The sequence below is a fragment of the Onychomys torridus genome, chromosome 3, assembly GCF_903995425.1.
Source record: "Onychomys torridus chromosome 3, mOncTor1.1, whole genome shotgun sequence".
Classification (NCBI taxonomy): Eukaryota; Metazoa; Chordata; class Mammalia; order Rodentia; family Cricetidae; genus Onychomys; species Onychomys torridus.
In genome coordinates this window covers 12,436,987-12,455,004 of record NC_050445.1, presented here as the reverse complement: position 1 = coordinate 12,455,004, position 18,018 = coordinate 12,436,987, and the positions used below count along the sequence as shown (strand labels likewise).

Sequence of the window (18,018 nt, the reverse complement as noted above, 5' to 3'; positions counted from 1 at the left end):
GCGTGTGTGTGTGTGTGTGTGTGTGTGTGTGTGTGTGTGTGTGTGTGTGAAAAACATTCCCAAAGTGGATGTATGGAGGAATCAAGTGCTGTAAAGGGGTCTGTTATGAGAACCCAAGACATGGAAGGGTCTCACAAGGGCATTACAGAATGTCCTGGTAAGTATTTATTGGCTAAACGATGACAGCAGTTATTTCTGGGAGTTGTCCGTGTGTCCTGATCATTAAAAACATCCTCTTTTAACCAAGCAATTCTCTAATTAAGATTCTCACTTTCATGTCACTTTAAAATTCCACTGCATGTAGGTTCCCTAGAGTATTTAATTATAATTTTAAATAAATTAACTCAGTGGGAGCCTTCTCTTGACATTCTCGAAAGAATAAAAGATTAGGAAAGTGAAGGATTTCATTATATTATTTTTTTTATCCTGGTTTATTTTCCTATTAGATTTCCTCTATGGCTTCAAAGCTCAAGGGGCACTTACTCGGATTCTGGTTGTCTTCAGGAATGAACAAGTCGCCGCCTCATCAAAGAGAGCCGGTAAAGGTTTCATTTCATATGCAGGTTTATAAACAGTTTAAAGGAATAATTTATATCTTTCACCCCATCTATACTTTCCACTATTAGAATTTAAAGTGGCTTTGGAATTAGCATGTTTGAAAAGGATCGAACAACCATGAAACATTTACACTAACCAGCGGCTGGCTGCTACATACCCAGGAAACCAATTCAGCAGCGGTGGCCCTCTGCAAGGGGCCTCAGCCACCCTCGCCCTCTGCGTGTGCACTTGTGCAGTTCACGACTAGATATTAAGACTCATGCTTTCTAAGCAAAACCTTTCACTTACGGACACTTAAAAGGTACATAAAAAGTACAGGCTGCATTTGTCCTGTCATGCTTTTCCTCAGCAAGGTCACCTGTGAGGACTCAAAACACATCCTTAACACATTCAGCCTTCTCTACATTCCAATCAGCAAACGTTGATTCTCCAACATAAACTCAAGAGGGAACAGGCAGCCACAACATGGACTCTAACTTCAAAGTGGCCAAGGCTACCGAGACATCTCCATAGAAACCCCACCAAAGCGGGGGGCAGAAATTCTGATCACTTCTGAGCGAAGCTCATCACAGATAGTGTGTGGTCATTTAAAAGGTATTTCACTTTCACTTGGATGTCAGGAGCCGGATGCCCTGTTTTGAAGAGCTAATACAAAAGGCTACCCCAGGATCCCAGGACCCCATCGGCAGCACAGGGCTTATTCCCCTTCCAGAAGGTGACCTAGGAGTTTATTGCTGACTGACCCCCATTTGCGGGTGGTCCGCCTCTGGCTCCTCTTCCTCCACATCTGCATTGTACTCTTCAAATGCGTCGTCTTCTGCATCTGGAAGCCCCAGCAGCTACAGAGAAAGAATTGGACAAGAAAAGCAACAGCTGTAAGCGTTGCCTGGACTTCAGGCGGAAGAAGAATTCATCTGCACCTTGAGGGGCTTAACACAGCGAGTGCACCCCTGAACTCAACTTCCCGCCATAGCTTTTACAAATGTCAGAGAAGACACACTGAGTCTTCATGGGTTATTAACTCCGCTGGCTATCTCAGGGAGGTTCCTTTTCAAGGGTCAAAGCACAGGCCCACAAACCACATCTGTACGATGTGTAGCTGGTGTATTGGTGATTCACACCACGAGCAGTGCTGGTGTCCCTTGAAAGTGTCCCCAACTCGTTGCTGGCAGAAAGCTGGGCTTCTGCATATGATGACTGAGTGAAGTGTGGCCCAAAGACTTTCCACACAGAGACCCCAGACTTCTCACCTCAGTCCTCTTAACTAAGGGGCCCTAGTGACCTAAACTTCAGGTGTTTTAAGACATCAAGGGTAGGCCTGCTCAATCCTATGGCTTCTCTATCTCCTCGCCATCCTTCCTCCACTCTCCATGTGGCTCAAATAGGGGAAGAGGAAGCCCGAAGTCCCAACTAAGACAAGGCTTCCACTCTACAACTCTCATAGTCTCAGAGCCCTAGGAGAGAGTATGCAGGGCAAAACCATCTGGTCACAAGTCAGTGGCCACAGCCAACTGCAGATGCGTGCTGTCCCTGTAGAGCTCACGGCTACCGGTGTCTCAGAGAGTGACTGCTCACTTGAAGGAAAGGGCAGGGAGAGCCCTGGCACACCGATCTCATGTGTCCTTGGAAGAAAAGAGAAACTCCTTTGTGTCACCACTGTCTCCTCACACTCGAATGAGAGGACAAGATAAAAGCACCTCCAGAGAGAGAAGACGGCTAGTCACAGTGAAAGCAGATGGTTGCTATGCCGGTGGTCAGTTTGTATTTGAAGAGCTGCGGATGACACAGCACAGTGGAAGTGTTAAGTGAGAAGAACCCTGCAGCAGCAGCTTCAACATCAGCTCAACAGCTGGAGAGGAGACACAAGAGCGCTGAAGAGTGGGTGGCCACTAAATGCCAAACAGTCAATGCATCTGCCCCCCTTCATGAATTGGAGGCAGCATTCAGCCACTTGGAGTGCTGGGTTCTGGAGGGTTCTGAGGCTCAGTGGGAAACCATAGTTAGCCCTGACATTCCTGGCTAAGGGTGTAATAGCTGACGCATGTTCATACATACATGTATCTATAATGATTCTTCCTCACAGGACACTTGGGTTACTCACTCCAACTCAAGCTATAGGTCGCTCTGATCCTGTCATGGACTCAGCATGCCTTGCTGAAGGAGATCCAGCAGGCTAATTGGCACAAACCATACTTTTCCCCCTCTGCCACCCCCCTACCTCACTCTTTCACATGAAGTCAATGCACATGGTTCTTACTTTAGAGAACCAGCCCCAAGGAAAGTCTTCCCTGAGGCAGATAGCATCCTCCTGCTTATATGGAACTCATCAGCCCCTGCAGTTCCAGAGTAGGGACGAGAAGAGGCCATTCAGAGTGGCTCTGGACTTCTAAGGTTCCTTGGTACAGATTCTACAAACACACTGTGAGGCTGGAAGATGGCACCTGATCTGCAGCCTGGGAACCTTTGACCTTTGGCATGTACCCTTCCCTGTACAGCGATAACTTGCACATTGGTTGGCGCTCAGAAACTCAAACTCAGAGGCAAAAGCAAATGGCTACAGTCCGCCCACTGTCCAGCCTTACAGATAAGCATCTTGTTGGGCTGTGAAGGGAGTTTCCACTGCTCAAGTAGCCTCCTTCTGCCTTTTTCCTGCTCTGCTGGCTCTGGGAGGTCCTTGCTGTGAATGAGCACTCTGGGAAGCAGGAAGAAAGGAGAACTCCCTGCTAGCCTCTGGATTCTATCCTTGGCCATTCACTTAGCACTCCAGGGAGACACAAGTCCGCCTCACTTCAGACTGAACGAAAATGGTGTGTGCCTGGTGCTATCCCAAGCAGCTTTCCATGTGGTTCTCAAGACCAGGAGATGCTGCCAGACTGTCCAGAGTCACCTAGGAGACGGCAGAGCCAGGACTCAAACTCTGGTGACTGGCCTGCAGTCTTGCCACACCTACTCACCAGGCTGGCTCCAGGGGAGAGATGCCTGTCAGTGCTGTACCTGGCACTGGGAAGGAAGTTTCCATGTTTTCAAGATGTATCCCAGTAAGAAATATACGCAATTAATGTTTACATTCTGACAACCTGGAAGCATATGCAGCATGGTAAACTACCAGAATGAGATCCAGAAGCATCATACAGATATGGAACAATCCAGCTCTACTGTCACATGCCATGGGCGGTGGAGGATCTAAATCAGAGGTGGGATGACAAACAGCTGGTAAAGAGTTGGAGCCCTTATGTGTGACTGTACCTGAATGTTTTTGTTGTTTTTTCGAGACAGGGTTTCTCTGTGTAGTTTTGGTGTCTGTCCTGGATCTCACTCTGTAGACCAGGCTGGCCTCAAACTCACAGAGATCCACCTGGCTCTGCCTCCCCAGTGCTGGGATTAAAGGCGTGCGCCACTACCTGCATGTTCTTATGAGAAAATAGAAACGGCAAAAATCCAGCTGACAGGCCTGGTATGTCTAAATGATTCTTGATAATGACAACTGTGCAATCCTAGTTTGCGACCACAAAAAGTCCCTTGGAACAATTCACAATCACACAGATAGCTAGGTCTACCAGGCCATACCGGCCTCTACTGGAAAGGAAGAGCTGCCAACACTAGAGAATTAAAGTTCTCTAGGCCCAGGTCACTTGTGGGACTAATTTCAGGTCCTGTGAACAAAGGTGCAAATCACTTGAGGCTGTGGCTGGCACTCTGGGCTGGTGTCTTTATGCTGGGTGAGAAGGCATACGTGGCCTCTATCGCACCCTGGATCTTCTTTGGCTTTGGTGTATATAGCATGTCCCTGGGGCCTCAGGCATGCCTGCACACTTCTTCCAAGGGAGAAGCAGCATTTCTCACACTTAACTGTGTCAGAATCACCAGGACTACTACCTACAATGCAGATCCTGGCTCAGTGGGCCTGGGGGAGCCCTGCGTTTCTAACTTGCTCTAAGGAGGTCCAGAAGCCCTGCCATGGACAGCAAGACTGGCCAAAGCATTTGGGGGATTTGAAACGGTTTCTCTTAAAGCTCATGTTGCATTGCAGTCTTCTCCATATTAGAATGGAGAGGGAGAGGCAAGATGGAGTCAAATGGGCAAGAGTGGCCCATGCGCTGGTACAGGGCACTGTCCCAGGGGCGCTGTCCTTCCTAAAACTCACAAGGGTTTTTGTTTCCATTTGGTTTTGGTTTCTCTGTATATCCCTGGCTGTCTTGGAACTCACTCTATAGACCAGGCTGGCCTCAAACTCAGAGAACTGCCTGCCTCTGCCTCCTGAACACTGGGATTAAAGGTGTGTGTCACCACTGCCTGGCTAAAAAAATGACAAGGTTTGAAGGTCCAAAACATGAGCAAAAACAAAACAAAACAAAACAACAACAACAAAAAAGAAACAAAACAAACAAAAAACCCAAACCAAAACAAAAGATATGGAAAAATTAAAATTCTAATATTTATTGTCATTCATGCAAATCCACATGGGCAATGTTTTTCTTGGCCTCTCTGTCCCCCTTGGGCAAGCTCAGCACCAGTGTGTTCTTTCATTTCTTCAAGGCTCCTGACCAGACGGTAGGAGCAGAAGCAGACATGGCACTGTTCTGGGCCATAAAGGATGATCTTGTGTGGAGACATCCCTGGCTCCCTGTTCCCAGGCCACTGGATGCCACCCAAAAGCACCTAGTCTCCCTCAGGCCAGTGTCCACTCAAGGGAGTGAGTGTTCTTCCAGAGATCCCCTTCTTGAGAAAAGAAACAGTGTAACACAGCATCCTCAGCAGGAAGACTGGGCCATTCAGAGGAAGGAGCCATGGGAACCACAGCAACAAATGCCAGGCTGGGCCATCACAGCAACATTAGCCAAACCAGCATTCAAGACTGCCACCGGCACAGCTACAGGACGGTGGGGGGGGGGGGAGGACTGGGGGGCTGCATGAAGCAGAGAGGGGAGACAGGCAGCTTGCTGAGAGGGGAGTGATCCTCATGCTCATGTAACTTGGAGGGTGGGGAGATCTGGCACCAGACCACCTCTTCTCTCCTGCTCTGCTTGCTCACCAGCAACCCAGTCTGACATTCATCATCACATAAGGGATGAAAACGGGCAACACTGAGTGGCAAGGTCACCAGCAGTGAGGACTGATAGATGTCACTGGCCCATCATCTAAGTCCATCATGCGATGGCCAGCAGCAGTCACCCAACAGTCACTTAAGTGAGGAAAATGACTGTCCACATTTACCAGCGGTCCCTGAAGTCATTACCAGAGCAGTGCTGTCCTCGGGTGGCAACAGTGAGTACCAATGTCATCTGCATTCATGTGCCAGTGCGATCTGACATGCTAGCTGTGAGGAGGTAAGAATCAGGCCTGAGATCCTCCTTCATGAGGCCGGAGGCTCTTCCAGTGAAGGGAAATGGTGGTCACGCTAGGTGAAAAAATGGACAGTTGCATCCAGTGACCACGCCCCTAGGCCAGGGCAGCTGGCCTTTGACAGTCCTGTGTTCATGGTCTGCTTTAAACACTGCCCGTGGATCCACAGTAGCTGGCCCTGCTTTAAAGATGGGGACACACACAAAGCTTAAGAAGAAAACTGCATGAAGCCACAGAGCAAGGGACAGGGGAGTCTATCCTGCCTGGGGAATCTCTTGGGACTCGGAGCCAGGCAGCCAAGGTGAGCCCTGCCTGGGCCAGCTCTCCTCCTGCTCCTGTGTGTAGTGGAAGCTCTGCAGGGAAGCACTGCCTGGTGCTCTGATCCTCAGAGAGCCCTTCCCTACCTTCTGGCATTTCTGACACATGTAAGCAATACAGCCTTTTTAAAGTCTATATTTTCTGATTATGTGACTATGATAGAAATCCTAGAGAACAGAGAAAAGAAGAAAATTATTTCCATTAAACGAGTTGAAATCACTTAGCAAAAAATTTTTTTCACTACCCAAACCCTAGATTTACCAGATCTGGGCCCTACTGACACTTTGCACCAGTGTTTTGTGAGATGTCTTCACCTTGTACACACCAACAGTGGCATCTGTCTGGTGCCTACTGGGCACAGAGGTCACTCTCAGCCACCTTGCTGTTGCTGTGAAGACTAAACAGCTTAGTAACCCTGAGGTAACTACCTGCGTTAGCTTCCTCACCTACAAATGGAGAACCCGAGAAAGAGAAGTTAAACTGTCCAAGGCCCTCAGCCAGCAAGGGCCAGAACTGGGCTCTGAACCTAAGGAGCCTACACAAGCAGCTTGAAGTACATGTTCACAAACAACCTCTCAGAAACAGCTTCGCCAAGACCCCGCGGAGTGGAATGAGCTGACCGTGGGTGGGCGTCTCTGCTCACTCTGCACAGCATCTCACAGGATGCCCAATCCAACGCAGGCTCTGCCTTTCCCCTGGCTTCCCCCTGTTCTGTGGCCATTGCTTCTCCTAATCAGTGTCCAGATGGCAAAAGCCAAGTATGCTCTGCCGTCCTTTGTAGAACTCTGGCTACCGATGACTAGCACTTTCTGTGGGAAATAACGATGAATCAGAAGAAAAACAAAAGGAGTAGGATGGCTGAACAGGGAAAAAAAAAAGAGTAACTTCTTCTTCAGAGACCCACTCAGACGTCAGTGTGTGTGGAGCGAGGCTCTGCGGTATTATTTTAGTGTGGGAAGTGCAGCTGAGAGGGTAGGAGCGCGCTCCACAGACACAGTTCCAGGTGGCATGGCCTTGGGGTGGCACCGTGGCTCCTCAGACCATGGCTGCCATGTGCCCAGCTTTAGCAAGGTCAAGCAAACGGGGGCTGACTGGGGGCCCTTGAGGCAGCGGAAGGCTACAGAGAGATAAGACCTAACCTCTGTGGAGAGATCGCAATCACGGCTGGAAGGAGGGCACACTGACCTTTTAAAGTCCCACATCTGCACACCCAGAATGAAGCTATCTTAAGGCACAGGTGAAGACGTGATGCCACCAAGCAATTACTCACAGGCAGGGGAACACGGCACTGACTTCCTGGCTCACAATCCTAACTGGATAAGTTCTTCTCCAACAGACACTTTTTAACCAGGACAGCAGCCGCCACCAGCCCCTGCCCCTGTCTTCTTTCCAAGCCAAATCACCAGACGGAGGTGAAAGCGGGGGCATGAGGGGCACAGGGCTCCCCACTGACTTCCCAGTCCCACAGAACTGTATTCTAACAGCACCGGGCCCATGTGTTTCCTCCTGTAGCCCTCCCAACCTCCGTCTACCAACTGTGAAGTTCCTTCACCACATCAGTCCAGAGACTCAGGTTCCATCTCTCCGTGTTCTCACACTCTACTTCAACCCAACAGTGAGGCTGCTCGTCTACTTTCCAGGCATCCGAGGACCTTGTTCCCCTTTTGCTATTTTTGAGCTGGCCTCACGTCTGCCTGGAAGATGGCACTGACTGGTTCTTGCTGCCGACAGCCAATCTGAGCATTTCAGTCTGTAAGAGGGAACCTCTTAAAACAGGACATCATCATGGCCTTCCTGCTCTAACCTCTCCAGGCTCTCCATGCCTGGTAAAGCAAGTCCTTCCACAGCTATGAGACCTGATGTCCCCTCTCACTGTGCAGATCCCCGGCTCCAAACCCTATAGCTACACAGACACCTCCTATACCTTAGGCTTTCAGACCTGTTAGTCTTTGCACCTGGACACTGCCCCACCCCCCACCCCCTTGACTCTCCTTATGATCACTGCTGACTCCAAAATTCCCTTCTCACTGAAGACTCCTAGATCTCTTCCAACAACTTCAGGATAGCACTTCTCACCCCCATCCCTGAGTTATTTCCCGCCTTCTTGGCACCCGTTGTGGACACAGAGCTGTACTTGCTTACCTTACCTTCTCCAAGGAGAACACAAGCTCCTTTTGATCTCCAATGTTCACCACCTGACTCCTATTCTAGGACCAGAGCAGGAAAGGGTTCACATGGCTTGGTGGGCATTCACCACACGCTGACAGCAGACCGAGAAGGGGCACACTGGTGCTTTAAAGGCATAGTGGCTTAGAAAATTAGCAAGCAAAAGAAGGGAAGGCCAGATGAATGGCCGAAATAAGAGAATGTGACAAAAGCCACTGAAATTCCCTTTCTTGTAATGGTGGACTGAACGATTAGGACCATCCCTTCCACTGAGACCAGCTAAGACATTTTCAAGCATGTCACATTGAGTATGGAAATAGCCTCTTAAGTATGGAGAGGCCTTGGAAGCCAGAGAGGTTGGAGTAACCTGACTAGGAAAGCAAGAAAGTATATTGTATTTTTAGACTGTTCTAAGAACTATGAAGAAAGGAGTCAAAGCCTAGGGCCCTCTATGGGAACAGACTGCAACAGGGTCCACAAGTTAACCTGGAGGCCCCCAAAGGCCCACACTCCTGCAACAAAGCTGAGACAAAAAGAGAACAGATCTGAAATCGGCGTTTTCATCACCTCAAGTGTCCGGGAACTACAAATCAAGGACTGGAGGCCACCTCAGGCTGACAGGACTCTCAAGTCCCCGCAGGGCCAACAAAAGTCCTCTCTGGAAGGTACTGTCATCTTGGGCCTCAGTCTATTCCTGTCCATGAACCTGACTTTAGACAGTGCCACACACAACCGCTGGATACCAGAAGTGCCAGCCGGGAGGCAGGAAAGACTCCAAACACTGACTGACCTTGAGATGTCAGAAAGTTGGTTGTGCAACCGACCTCCCTGGACTATAAAACAAGCTTGAAATGCTCAGCAGAGAAGTAGAAGCAGAAATTCCCCAGCACAGCACTGAACGCATGGAACATATTCACAGTCAGCAGGGAAGTCAACTAGGGTGGAGTGTGTCGTGACACTAGAACTGAGACAGCAATCAATATCCAATGCCGCCCTTCCCCACAGGCACAAACGCCGACAAGCTTGATCTGGATTTCCAGCTACGTCCCTGATGCAAGCACCACTGTGATAAAACAAAACAAAAAACAAGCAAAAATGATACCACTTCAGGTGGATTTCCAGGTCTACTGGGTGTGAAATGGACGACTCTGTTACAGTCTCGTAAGGGCTCTGTTTGCTTCCATGCTGTCAGTACTTCTCAACTCAAGTGATGCTAGAAAGAGCCACCATCCTGCACCACACAGCCACGGCACAGCCCACCATCAGCCTCCCCACACTGGCTGCTATCTTTCTACTGCAGGGCCAACAGCAGACAAGAGAAAAACAGACATCCTGGGTTTGCCCCCCTTCCCGACCATCCCTGCTAACAAGGTGCAGTTCAGTTACAAGAGGGGTCCAGGGCGGCTTCTGAAGCCACGCAGCACCTACAGGTCTGAAGGACTTGAAGACTTTTTCCAAGACTTCATGGAGCGTCTTCTTGCCGCAGGAAGAGATGTAATCCTGTGCTAGCTGCAAGAAGGGCAGGCAGTCCTCGCTCTCGCTCCACACGTGCTGCGTTCCCAGGAGGGCAAAGAGGAAACAAAGAACAGAAATCATTACCCTAGGGTTTTAAAGAACCGCGCACCCAAACTCAGCCTCCATTACAGAGTGAAACGCACCCACTCGCTCTTCGCTGGTTTGCGTGGCAAGGGACCAGGAAATGCCAAATCCAGAGGACTCTCCCAAGCTCTGTGGCCCCAGACCCACCTGCTCTGTCTGCCATCTGCTTACAAGTAGCCAGACAGCAGGGAGGCAGACAGACATTACCCCTGCTCACCAGCTCCAGCAGGTGCATGAGGCTCATTTGAAAAGAGGAGGGAGGAGGGAGGAGGGAGGAGGGAGGCCTTGGCCTTCACATTCTTTTACTTTGCCTTCAGCTACAGCTGAAGAATTAATTAACCATAGCTTGTAATCATGAACTTGGAACAAGGTGTTCCCTCTGCAGATCGCCCCAGGAGTGGGGGGTGCTGGTAAATGTCTTCAGAATGGAACAAACTTAGGAGAATTTGCAAAGTCAGTACTGAGTCATGGGAAGCCAGGTGGTCCCTCGTGGCACATTAGGTGGGCATCCTACCCAAGCATCCCTGATCAACCTAGTGCACGTGGAGAGCAGCCTGCGTTTAGGTTTGCCGTTGTGCCTGAGGCTGGGGAACGTTTCTTTATGTGAGGAAATCCATCTTATCGTGTCTTTAAGACTAAAGCAAGTTTTTCCCATAATGGTCAAAGACCAGCTAGAGAAACACACTTGTGAGGTCTGGATGAAGCTCTACTTTCTGTAGAGCCAACCAGCCAGGAACACAGGGCATCCCACAGGTACCAAGGCTCTGTCTTGAGGGTATCAACTGATGAGACAGTGTAGGGACTGGGGGAAAGGGAAGGTATTTGGTGGCCTGGAGCAGGCACAAAGGCTAGGCAGGAGATAAGACCTAGTTCGAGAAGGACTCCAAGGGGCGCATGGAGTACCACCTGCCCGCTTCTATTCATGGACATAAGCAGGGCATCACCCTAGGGGGTTCGATTTGCCATCCCATGACCATATCTCATCAGCTTTCTCACTGCAGGATGCCTAAGAAGAGCTGTGTAGACACAGCTGGGGTCTAAGTGAGGCTCTGACAACTGGAAAAAACAACAACAACAACAACACCATTTAATAACCGCTAATCGTCTTATAGTTACTGTATTTAAAAATTAACAGTATTTGATTTTATTTAAACGACTTCTTTTCAAAACTAAAGGTATCTAGCCGTGTTAGAATACAAGGCAAGATGTCTGAGAAGTAAGTCTGAAGTGTGTGTGTGTGTGTGTGTGTGTGTGTGTGTGTGTGTAGAGAGAGAGTGGACCGAAGAAAAATTAAAAAAGGAAAGAAAGATAAAACCAGAGGTAATAAGGGAGCAAGCAGCCAGGTGTGAGGGCAGAGCCTGCAAGCAGGGTCTGAAGTTCTTTCATATGAAGACAAATGGGTGGGTGGTGGAAGCCCCAGAGTCCTGGGCCGTGAGGTACAACCACTGTAAATGCTACTGGGAAAATGCTCCAAGCACATATAACCAAACACCACATGGGCCAGGGAAAAACTGAAGCAGGAACTGGAGACGCTGGCTGCAGCCACAGAAATAGCTTAGCTGGGAGTGTCAGACTGAAGGATACTAGCTGCCCCTGGGTACAGATGGTGCTTGGAGCCCTTGGGGACAGAGGGCTGCAGGCCTCCTGTGATGGCAGGAGATGCCAAGGAAGCCAGAAGATGCCACAGAGCAGGGCTCTCCAGCTTCAGTAGTCATCTGGAAGCTTGTTACAATGCAGATTTCCAGGCCCACCTCCCAGAGTTTCTGATTGGAGGTGGGCTACATGTCAAAACTTTTCCTGGAGAACTCAAGCAGTTCCAATACTGACCAGAGCCATGAGCTTCAGAGAAGTAGCCTCCACTGGCCACTCCCACAACAAACGCCCAAAGTGAACACTGTGTGATTACAGGCTTTTTGTTATGGCAGGCTTGAGCTCACCCAGCTAAGACAACACAAGCATGTCACCCTCAATAGGAAGGGAGTGTGTTCCACTTTCTATACAGAGGAGATCTGGTCATCAGAATGTGACATTAAATCAGTACGATGACTCAATCCTGCTGAATTCTTCTTGTCCTGGGGGGCAAGCTGCTAGACCTTCTGCTATGGACCAATGAGGTCAGGAGGGTTCGAAGCACACGTCTGACCCTTTCTGAACATCTGTGGCTTGAGCTATGTGTCTCTCCCATTGCCATGTAACCGGTCTCCTATAGTCACAGGTTCTAAGCCAGGGATGTGATCTAACTAGGATGGGAATTATCTGAAGAGAAAACCAGCATCTGTACTGAGCACGCAACAACACGTTTGTATGGCATTATTCCTGAACAATGTAGAACAATGCATACTTACTTCACATTCCCACTGTACTAAGTTATCTGAGACAGTTAAGGCACACAGGAGAATGTGTATAGGGTGTGTGTGTAAATATGTCATTTCACACAACAGCTCCAAGCAGCCTCAGAGTTTAGCATCTAAAGAAGGTCCTAAAACCAATTTCCCCATGGGCCATCAGAGCTGAAGTGCTGAGTGTCTGCTATTCTTGCTCTTTTTTGGGGGGCGGGGTGGGGTTTTTTGTTTGTTTGTTTGTTTTGTTTTTTGTTTGTTTTTTGTTTTTTGAGACAGGGTTTCTCTGTGTAACACCCTTAGCTGTCCTGGAACTCACTTCTTGCTCCATTTTTAATTGGTGTCTCTTAATCTAAAACTGATGTCTGTCTGCAGAGCAGACAGCACACCAAACCACCAGCCACCTTGTGGCATCCAATGTACTTGCACACCCAGAGGGAAGAGCATGGTTAGCCATAACCAAGGCAGCCTGCTCATTGTGTTGAGCATTCTGTCCAGGAGGAATCTGAGGCTCAAAAGGTTAAGTAACTTCCTTGTGGCTTCATGGGCAGCAGAGGACAAGGAGCACCCCCTCAGGGAATCTGCATGCATACCCTCAACTGCCTCTGTGCAAGCTGCTTAAGGGAGCTTTGGCTCAGCCATGTGTAAATCTGTACAGACAACAGTTATTCCCAGAGGGGAGGTCTGAAGATCACAGGCGTCTGCCTGAGAACTGTCTATCATTTAGCAGATAACCAGTTAACTGCTTGTTTCCCATTATTTGGACCCCTAACACACCAATTTTACCCTCTTCATGATTAGCTGAATATCATGATTGTACTTCCTTGAAATTACCTCTATCAATAAAGCAATGCCACTGTGCACATGACTCTTCCTATAGTGCTCACAGTCATAATGGCTTATAGGAGGAGTATCCCACTCTGTGGATGGGGAAGCCAAGAGTCGCAGGTAAAGAGAAGCTTTTTCTCCTTCACACCATCACAAAACCACAATGCAGTTCCATTTAAATACCCGACAGAGACATGCTCACAAATTAGAGCTACGGAAACATGCATGTAAGAGTCGATCAGAGTCCCTCCATGAGTCCTGTTTCTTTAGTAATATGACGATTGTTTTTGTTTGCCACCTTCTGATTGCTGGGCTTACCCACCGTGCCCAGCTCCAGATCATATTTTAGATACTTAAGACAGACACTGGTGGTAAGGGGGCAGCTCGGGCAGTGGTGGGGGTGGGGTGGGGGTGGGGTGGGGGTGGGGTGGGGGTGGGGTGGTCTCAAGCCTGTATGTAACCTGTCTCCCGGCATTTCTAAGTTCCTACAACACAAGCATTTCCTGCCTCAGGGCCAGAGAGGCCTGAAGATCCTGTCCCCAACTGCTGGGGTTACAAGTTTTTACGTGGGCACTGGGGATCTGAACTCAGGTCCACATGCTTTCATAGTCATGGAGGGAAACAGGAGGGAAGCGCACATGCTTTGCCCACAGCGCTGGCACAACTCTGATGATCTGGACCCAGGAAGTGGGGAAGAGAAAGCTAGGGTTTTAGAATTGGGATCTAAAGCTAGGATCTACCATATAGATAGCAGGAACATTACAGTGGTTACAGTAACACAGGCTCCCAGATAGGAGCACCGAGCACAAGCTAGATGTGCTCTCCAGCAGCCCTGCCAGGCATTGACAACAGGCTGCTCACCATTTTAAGGCAGGTAATAGGAGGTCACAGCTGCTTAAGCTGGCAGAGAGGAGTTCAATGATGTCTCCAGGCACACAAACAGAAATGGGAACTTGGATATCTGAGCAGACTCGGGGTCTGCTACATAACTTCTGAGCTAGCTAAAACATCCTTATGGGGACAATGCCATTTGTATTTTGGATTGCCCTGACCCAGGAAAGACCAAGCCCCCATCAATGTGTGTAAGTTTTTCCATGATCTAAAACTTTGTAAATTGAGAGCTGCCATGTAACATTCTGTTACCAAAAATCTTCAAATAGCTGAGATACCACTTAACTTGAATTTCTTCAAATGCTTAACAGATTTTCCTAGAAAAATGACAAGACCCAAGAGGCAAGCACTTAGCACACCCAATCTGGTACAGATTTGAGGAGCAATTTAGCTAAGAAAACACCTGTGGTTGGTCTCCAGAAACTTTGAGAAGGTGCTAGTGTGTCCAAGGAATTGTCTTCTCTCTACCTTATCCCATCCTTCACATGCTCAACCAACACTTTGCTTATGTTAAGAACAGCCGATGTGCGTTTACATGAATCAATAACTTATCCGCCCCCACTGTGAAAACTGTTCTGTGGTGAGGTATTATTTTTGAAATATGGTCTCAGGATCCTAGGCTGACTTGGAACTCACTAGGTAGCCTGGGAAGACCTTGAATTTCAATCCTCTGCTTCCACCTTCTAAGTGTAGGGATTACACCCCACAGGCCCCCACCTCCACTTCTGCAGTGCTGAGGCGCCAACTCAGGGCTTTACACATGCTACACAGGAGCTCTACCAACCGAGCTACATCCTTAGTTTCCGGTAAGGGTGTTTAACAAAGTGCGTGGGGAACACCGGGTTTCTGAACTTGACGTTTGCGGGGTTTGCGGGACAAATGCCGTGCACCAGACTGCTAGATGTACCTAAACAATGGCCAGAGAACTGGTATTATGAAAATAATTTTGTGGATAGGCAACTCAAGAGAAGAAAACTGGACAGAACTCAAATCTAGCTGCTACCCAAAGCCAGGAGCATATTGGCCAGGTACGCATCAGCCTACACTTGTCCTGTCCGGGTTTGAGAAAGGTCTCACTGACTTCACTGTGAACTGTTCTACAGGTGAGATATTTATTTTTGAGATAGGGTCTCAGGGATCCTAGGCTGAACTGCCCATGGATAGGCCGGGTGTGCCGAGCCCGAGGTCCATGTCCGGCTTTGTCACTCCACCTGATGAGCCAAGCCAGTCGATGCACCGATGCACCGCCCCATCTCCCTCCGCAGAGGCAGCAGCAGCGCCTGCTCCAGCCTCAGGCCAGCGACCACACGATAACCCTCATTCCCAGCTGCCTCCATCTTACATTTGGGGACTATTATTTATAGTGCTTACAAATACTCCATGGCGCACCATCCCTGCCCTGCCTCCACGCCTCCCATCACAACCTCATGCTCTCGGCATCCCCTTCCTAAACCGTCAGCGCCAGGATCCCTAGTGGGCGGGATGCAGGCCGAAGGCACGGTCCTGGTCCCTCTGGGTCAGGGTGTGGGTTCTTCCTCTGGAAAAGCCGAAAGGCCTCGGTGGCGCCACAGCAGCCTCATGGCTGGCCAGAACCTGCTCAGGGGACACACACTTGCTGGCAGCTCATTGAGGAGCTAGGGAAGCGTGGGACCGGGGATAGGCGTGCCCCCCACCTCACGAGCGCGCGCGCCTGTATGCACGCGCGCGTGCATTTTCAAGCTCCAGGGGGTAATTCCGCAAATAGGGTCCAAAAGATCTAGCATTGCGGGTGTAGACAGAGGCTTTGTGTCCTTCCGAGGGACTCGCAGCCTTGGGCGGGGGCCCTGCTGGGAGGGGCAGCTGCAGAGTTGTGTCTGAGACCCAGAAAGGGAAGGATACCTCCCCCGGTCCGGACCTTGGATGTAGACGCAGGGGCTGTGCGCCCCACCCAGAGGATGCCATACAGGGACTCCCCGGAGATGATTTGAGCCACGCGTCGGGCATAGCGTGGTCCGCGGGAGGTCGCCCCACCTCGGCTCCGCGGCCTCGGGTGCCCAGCCGCTGCCACTCCGGCCCACCCGGCCTCCCTGGAGGAGCTCGGGTGGCAGCGCAGCTCGCCTTCCCCAGGTACTCACAAAACTGTCGCCGCAGCCGTTGTCGGGACACAGCACGTAGAAGGATACGCCCGGGTCGGCATAGAAGTCCATCCTGCGCTCGGTCTCCTCGGCGGCGATGAGCTCGAAGGGCGTGCTGGAACACCACTTATCCGCGACATCTGCCAGCTGCTGGAAGTCCATGGCGGCGCCGCCCGCGCCTCCTCCGGGGCTCGCGGCTCCCGGGTCTGTTTACACGGCCCGCTCCGCCTCCGCCCCGCCCCCACCCCCGCCGCCCTTCTTGAAAGGAACCCAAGCACCCGGGGGCCCCGCCAGCCCCGGGCCGCCCCGGGCTCGTGACGTCACGAGCCCTAGCCAATCCCGGGAGCCCGACCCGGCGCGGCCCAGAGCCCGGTGACGTCAGGGTGTGGGCGGGGCGCCCGTCTCCGCAGGTGGCGGCGGGGTGGGGCGGGGCTGGCTCCGGACCCTTGGTGTGCAGCCAGAGTGGTAGGTAGGCTTGCTCCCGAATCCGGAATCTGCTCTAAAAGTCGCTCCCAGAACTACAGACTGCTTGGCCCTTGCCAGGGCTGATGGTAGAGGTGTGCGAGAGCCTAGGAAAACAGCTTTGCTATCTACAGAAACCAAAATTCGGTCCCCCAAGGAACCCTGAATATTTTCTAGACTGATTTGGGAGGAAGTGTACTCTTACACGCACATCAAGTTCAGTGCTTTTTGCAAATACCTTCGCTATGATTCGGTTTGAAATTATGTTGTATGACCTAGAATGGCCAACTGTTGTTTTGTTTGTTGGTTTGAGGGTTTCGTTTTGCATTTTGAATTCCTGGAGATTGAACCCAGGGTCGTGTTTTTCCTATACATTTAGGCTACCACTGAGCCACATCCCCAGCTCGCTGGGAAAGCACTCAGACTGACCATTGACCACACCTGTTGAATGCTCTGGCTGCTGCGGCCCAACAGACACATGGATTACAGGGAGTGCAAGAGTCCTCGCCTGAACGGCTTCGGGAAGAGACACTAAATAGCATCCGTTCTATAAACACCCATCAGTGATTATTTTTAAAGTATGCCTTGCTAACTGGGGCTGTAAACACGAGTGGTAGGTCTCTGCGTTAGTGAACTGGAAGTCCAGCCAAGTCCAGCTAGTACACTAAAGGTGTTGTTCTACAGTTGTCTGCTTTGATTATTTCTGGGGGCAAGAACTTCCTTTCTCTTGGCTCCCCTTAGTCAAGTGAAGCAGAATCCCTATAGTGTATCCATCAGGCTCTGAGTGAAGGAAGAGACAGTGAGCAGCCCAAAGGCATCCCGCAGAACACATCTGTCTGGATCTTTTTCTTTTCCTTAGCTGTCCTTGACTTCACCCTTAAAACAATTCCCTGATTTCACCTGTCTTCCTTGAAGCCAGTTTAGTTCAGTGGAGTATCTGTTGGATACCAAAGATGCATGAGGCACAGCTTTGCCCTCAAGGAGCATACAACTCTACACAGAACCTAAATGGCCCCTAAGATTTCTGTCCTGCGTGTATACACACACCCACCAATTAGCCTGTCAGATGCTAATCTAGGTGCTGTTTTGATTCTGCAGTTGCACTTCAGGCACTTGAGATAGGGAGATGATCCTCTGTGAGCTTGGTGAGATGAGCTCTTAACATGTGCAGGGTACGTCCTGGAGAACATCCGGTGTGGATTCATCACTAGGGATGAAGGTGGGCACAGGTGTAAAAAACAATCCTAGCCAACAACCAGTAAGAAAGCAGACTTCAAGAAGGAGCTTAAGTTGACTTTCTCTCAAAGTTTCCAGACAAGAATTGTGCCTGGCTGATGCAGCAGATTCAGTCTTGAGATGCCCTGAGCCAAGAAGCTAGTTATGCATGACTGAGCTGCACT

The 18,018-nt window shown here is 50.1% G+C and overlaps 1 protein-coding gene across 1 annotated transcript; it reads right to left on the bottom strand.

Annotated features, from left to right (window-relative positions):
• Nucleotides 1–546: 546 nt before the first annotated feature.
• Mturn (maturin, neural progenitor differentiation regulator homolog) lies at nt 547–16,426 on the bottom strand. Its single transcript, XM_036181186.1, is given in 5 exon segments — nt 547–889; nt 891–916; nt 1,302–1,397; nt 9,814–9,936; nt 16,157–16,426. Coding segments are annotated over 5 exon segments (444 nt in total). The 5' UTR covers nt 16,319–16,426; the 3' UTR covers nt 547–852.
• Between the last annotated feature and the right edge of the window lie 1,592 nt (nt 16,427–18,018).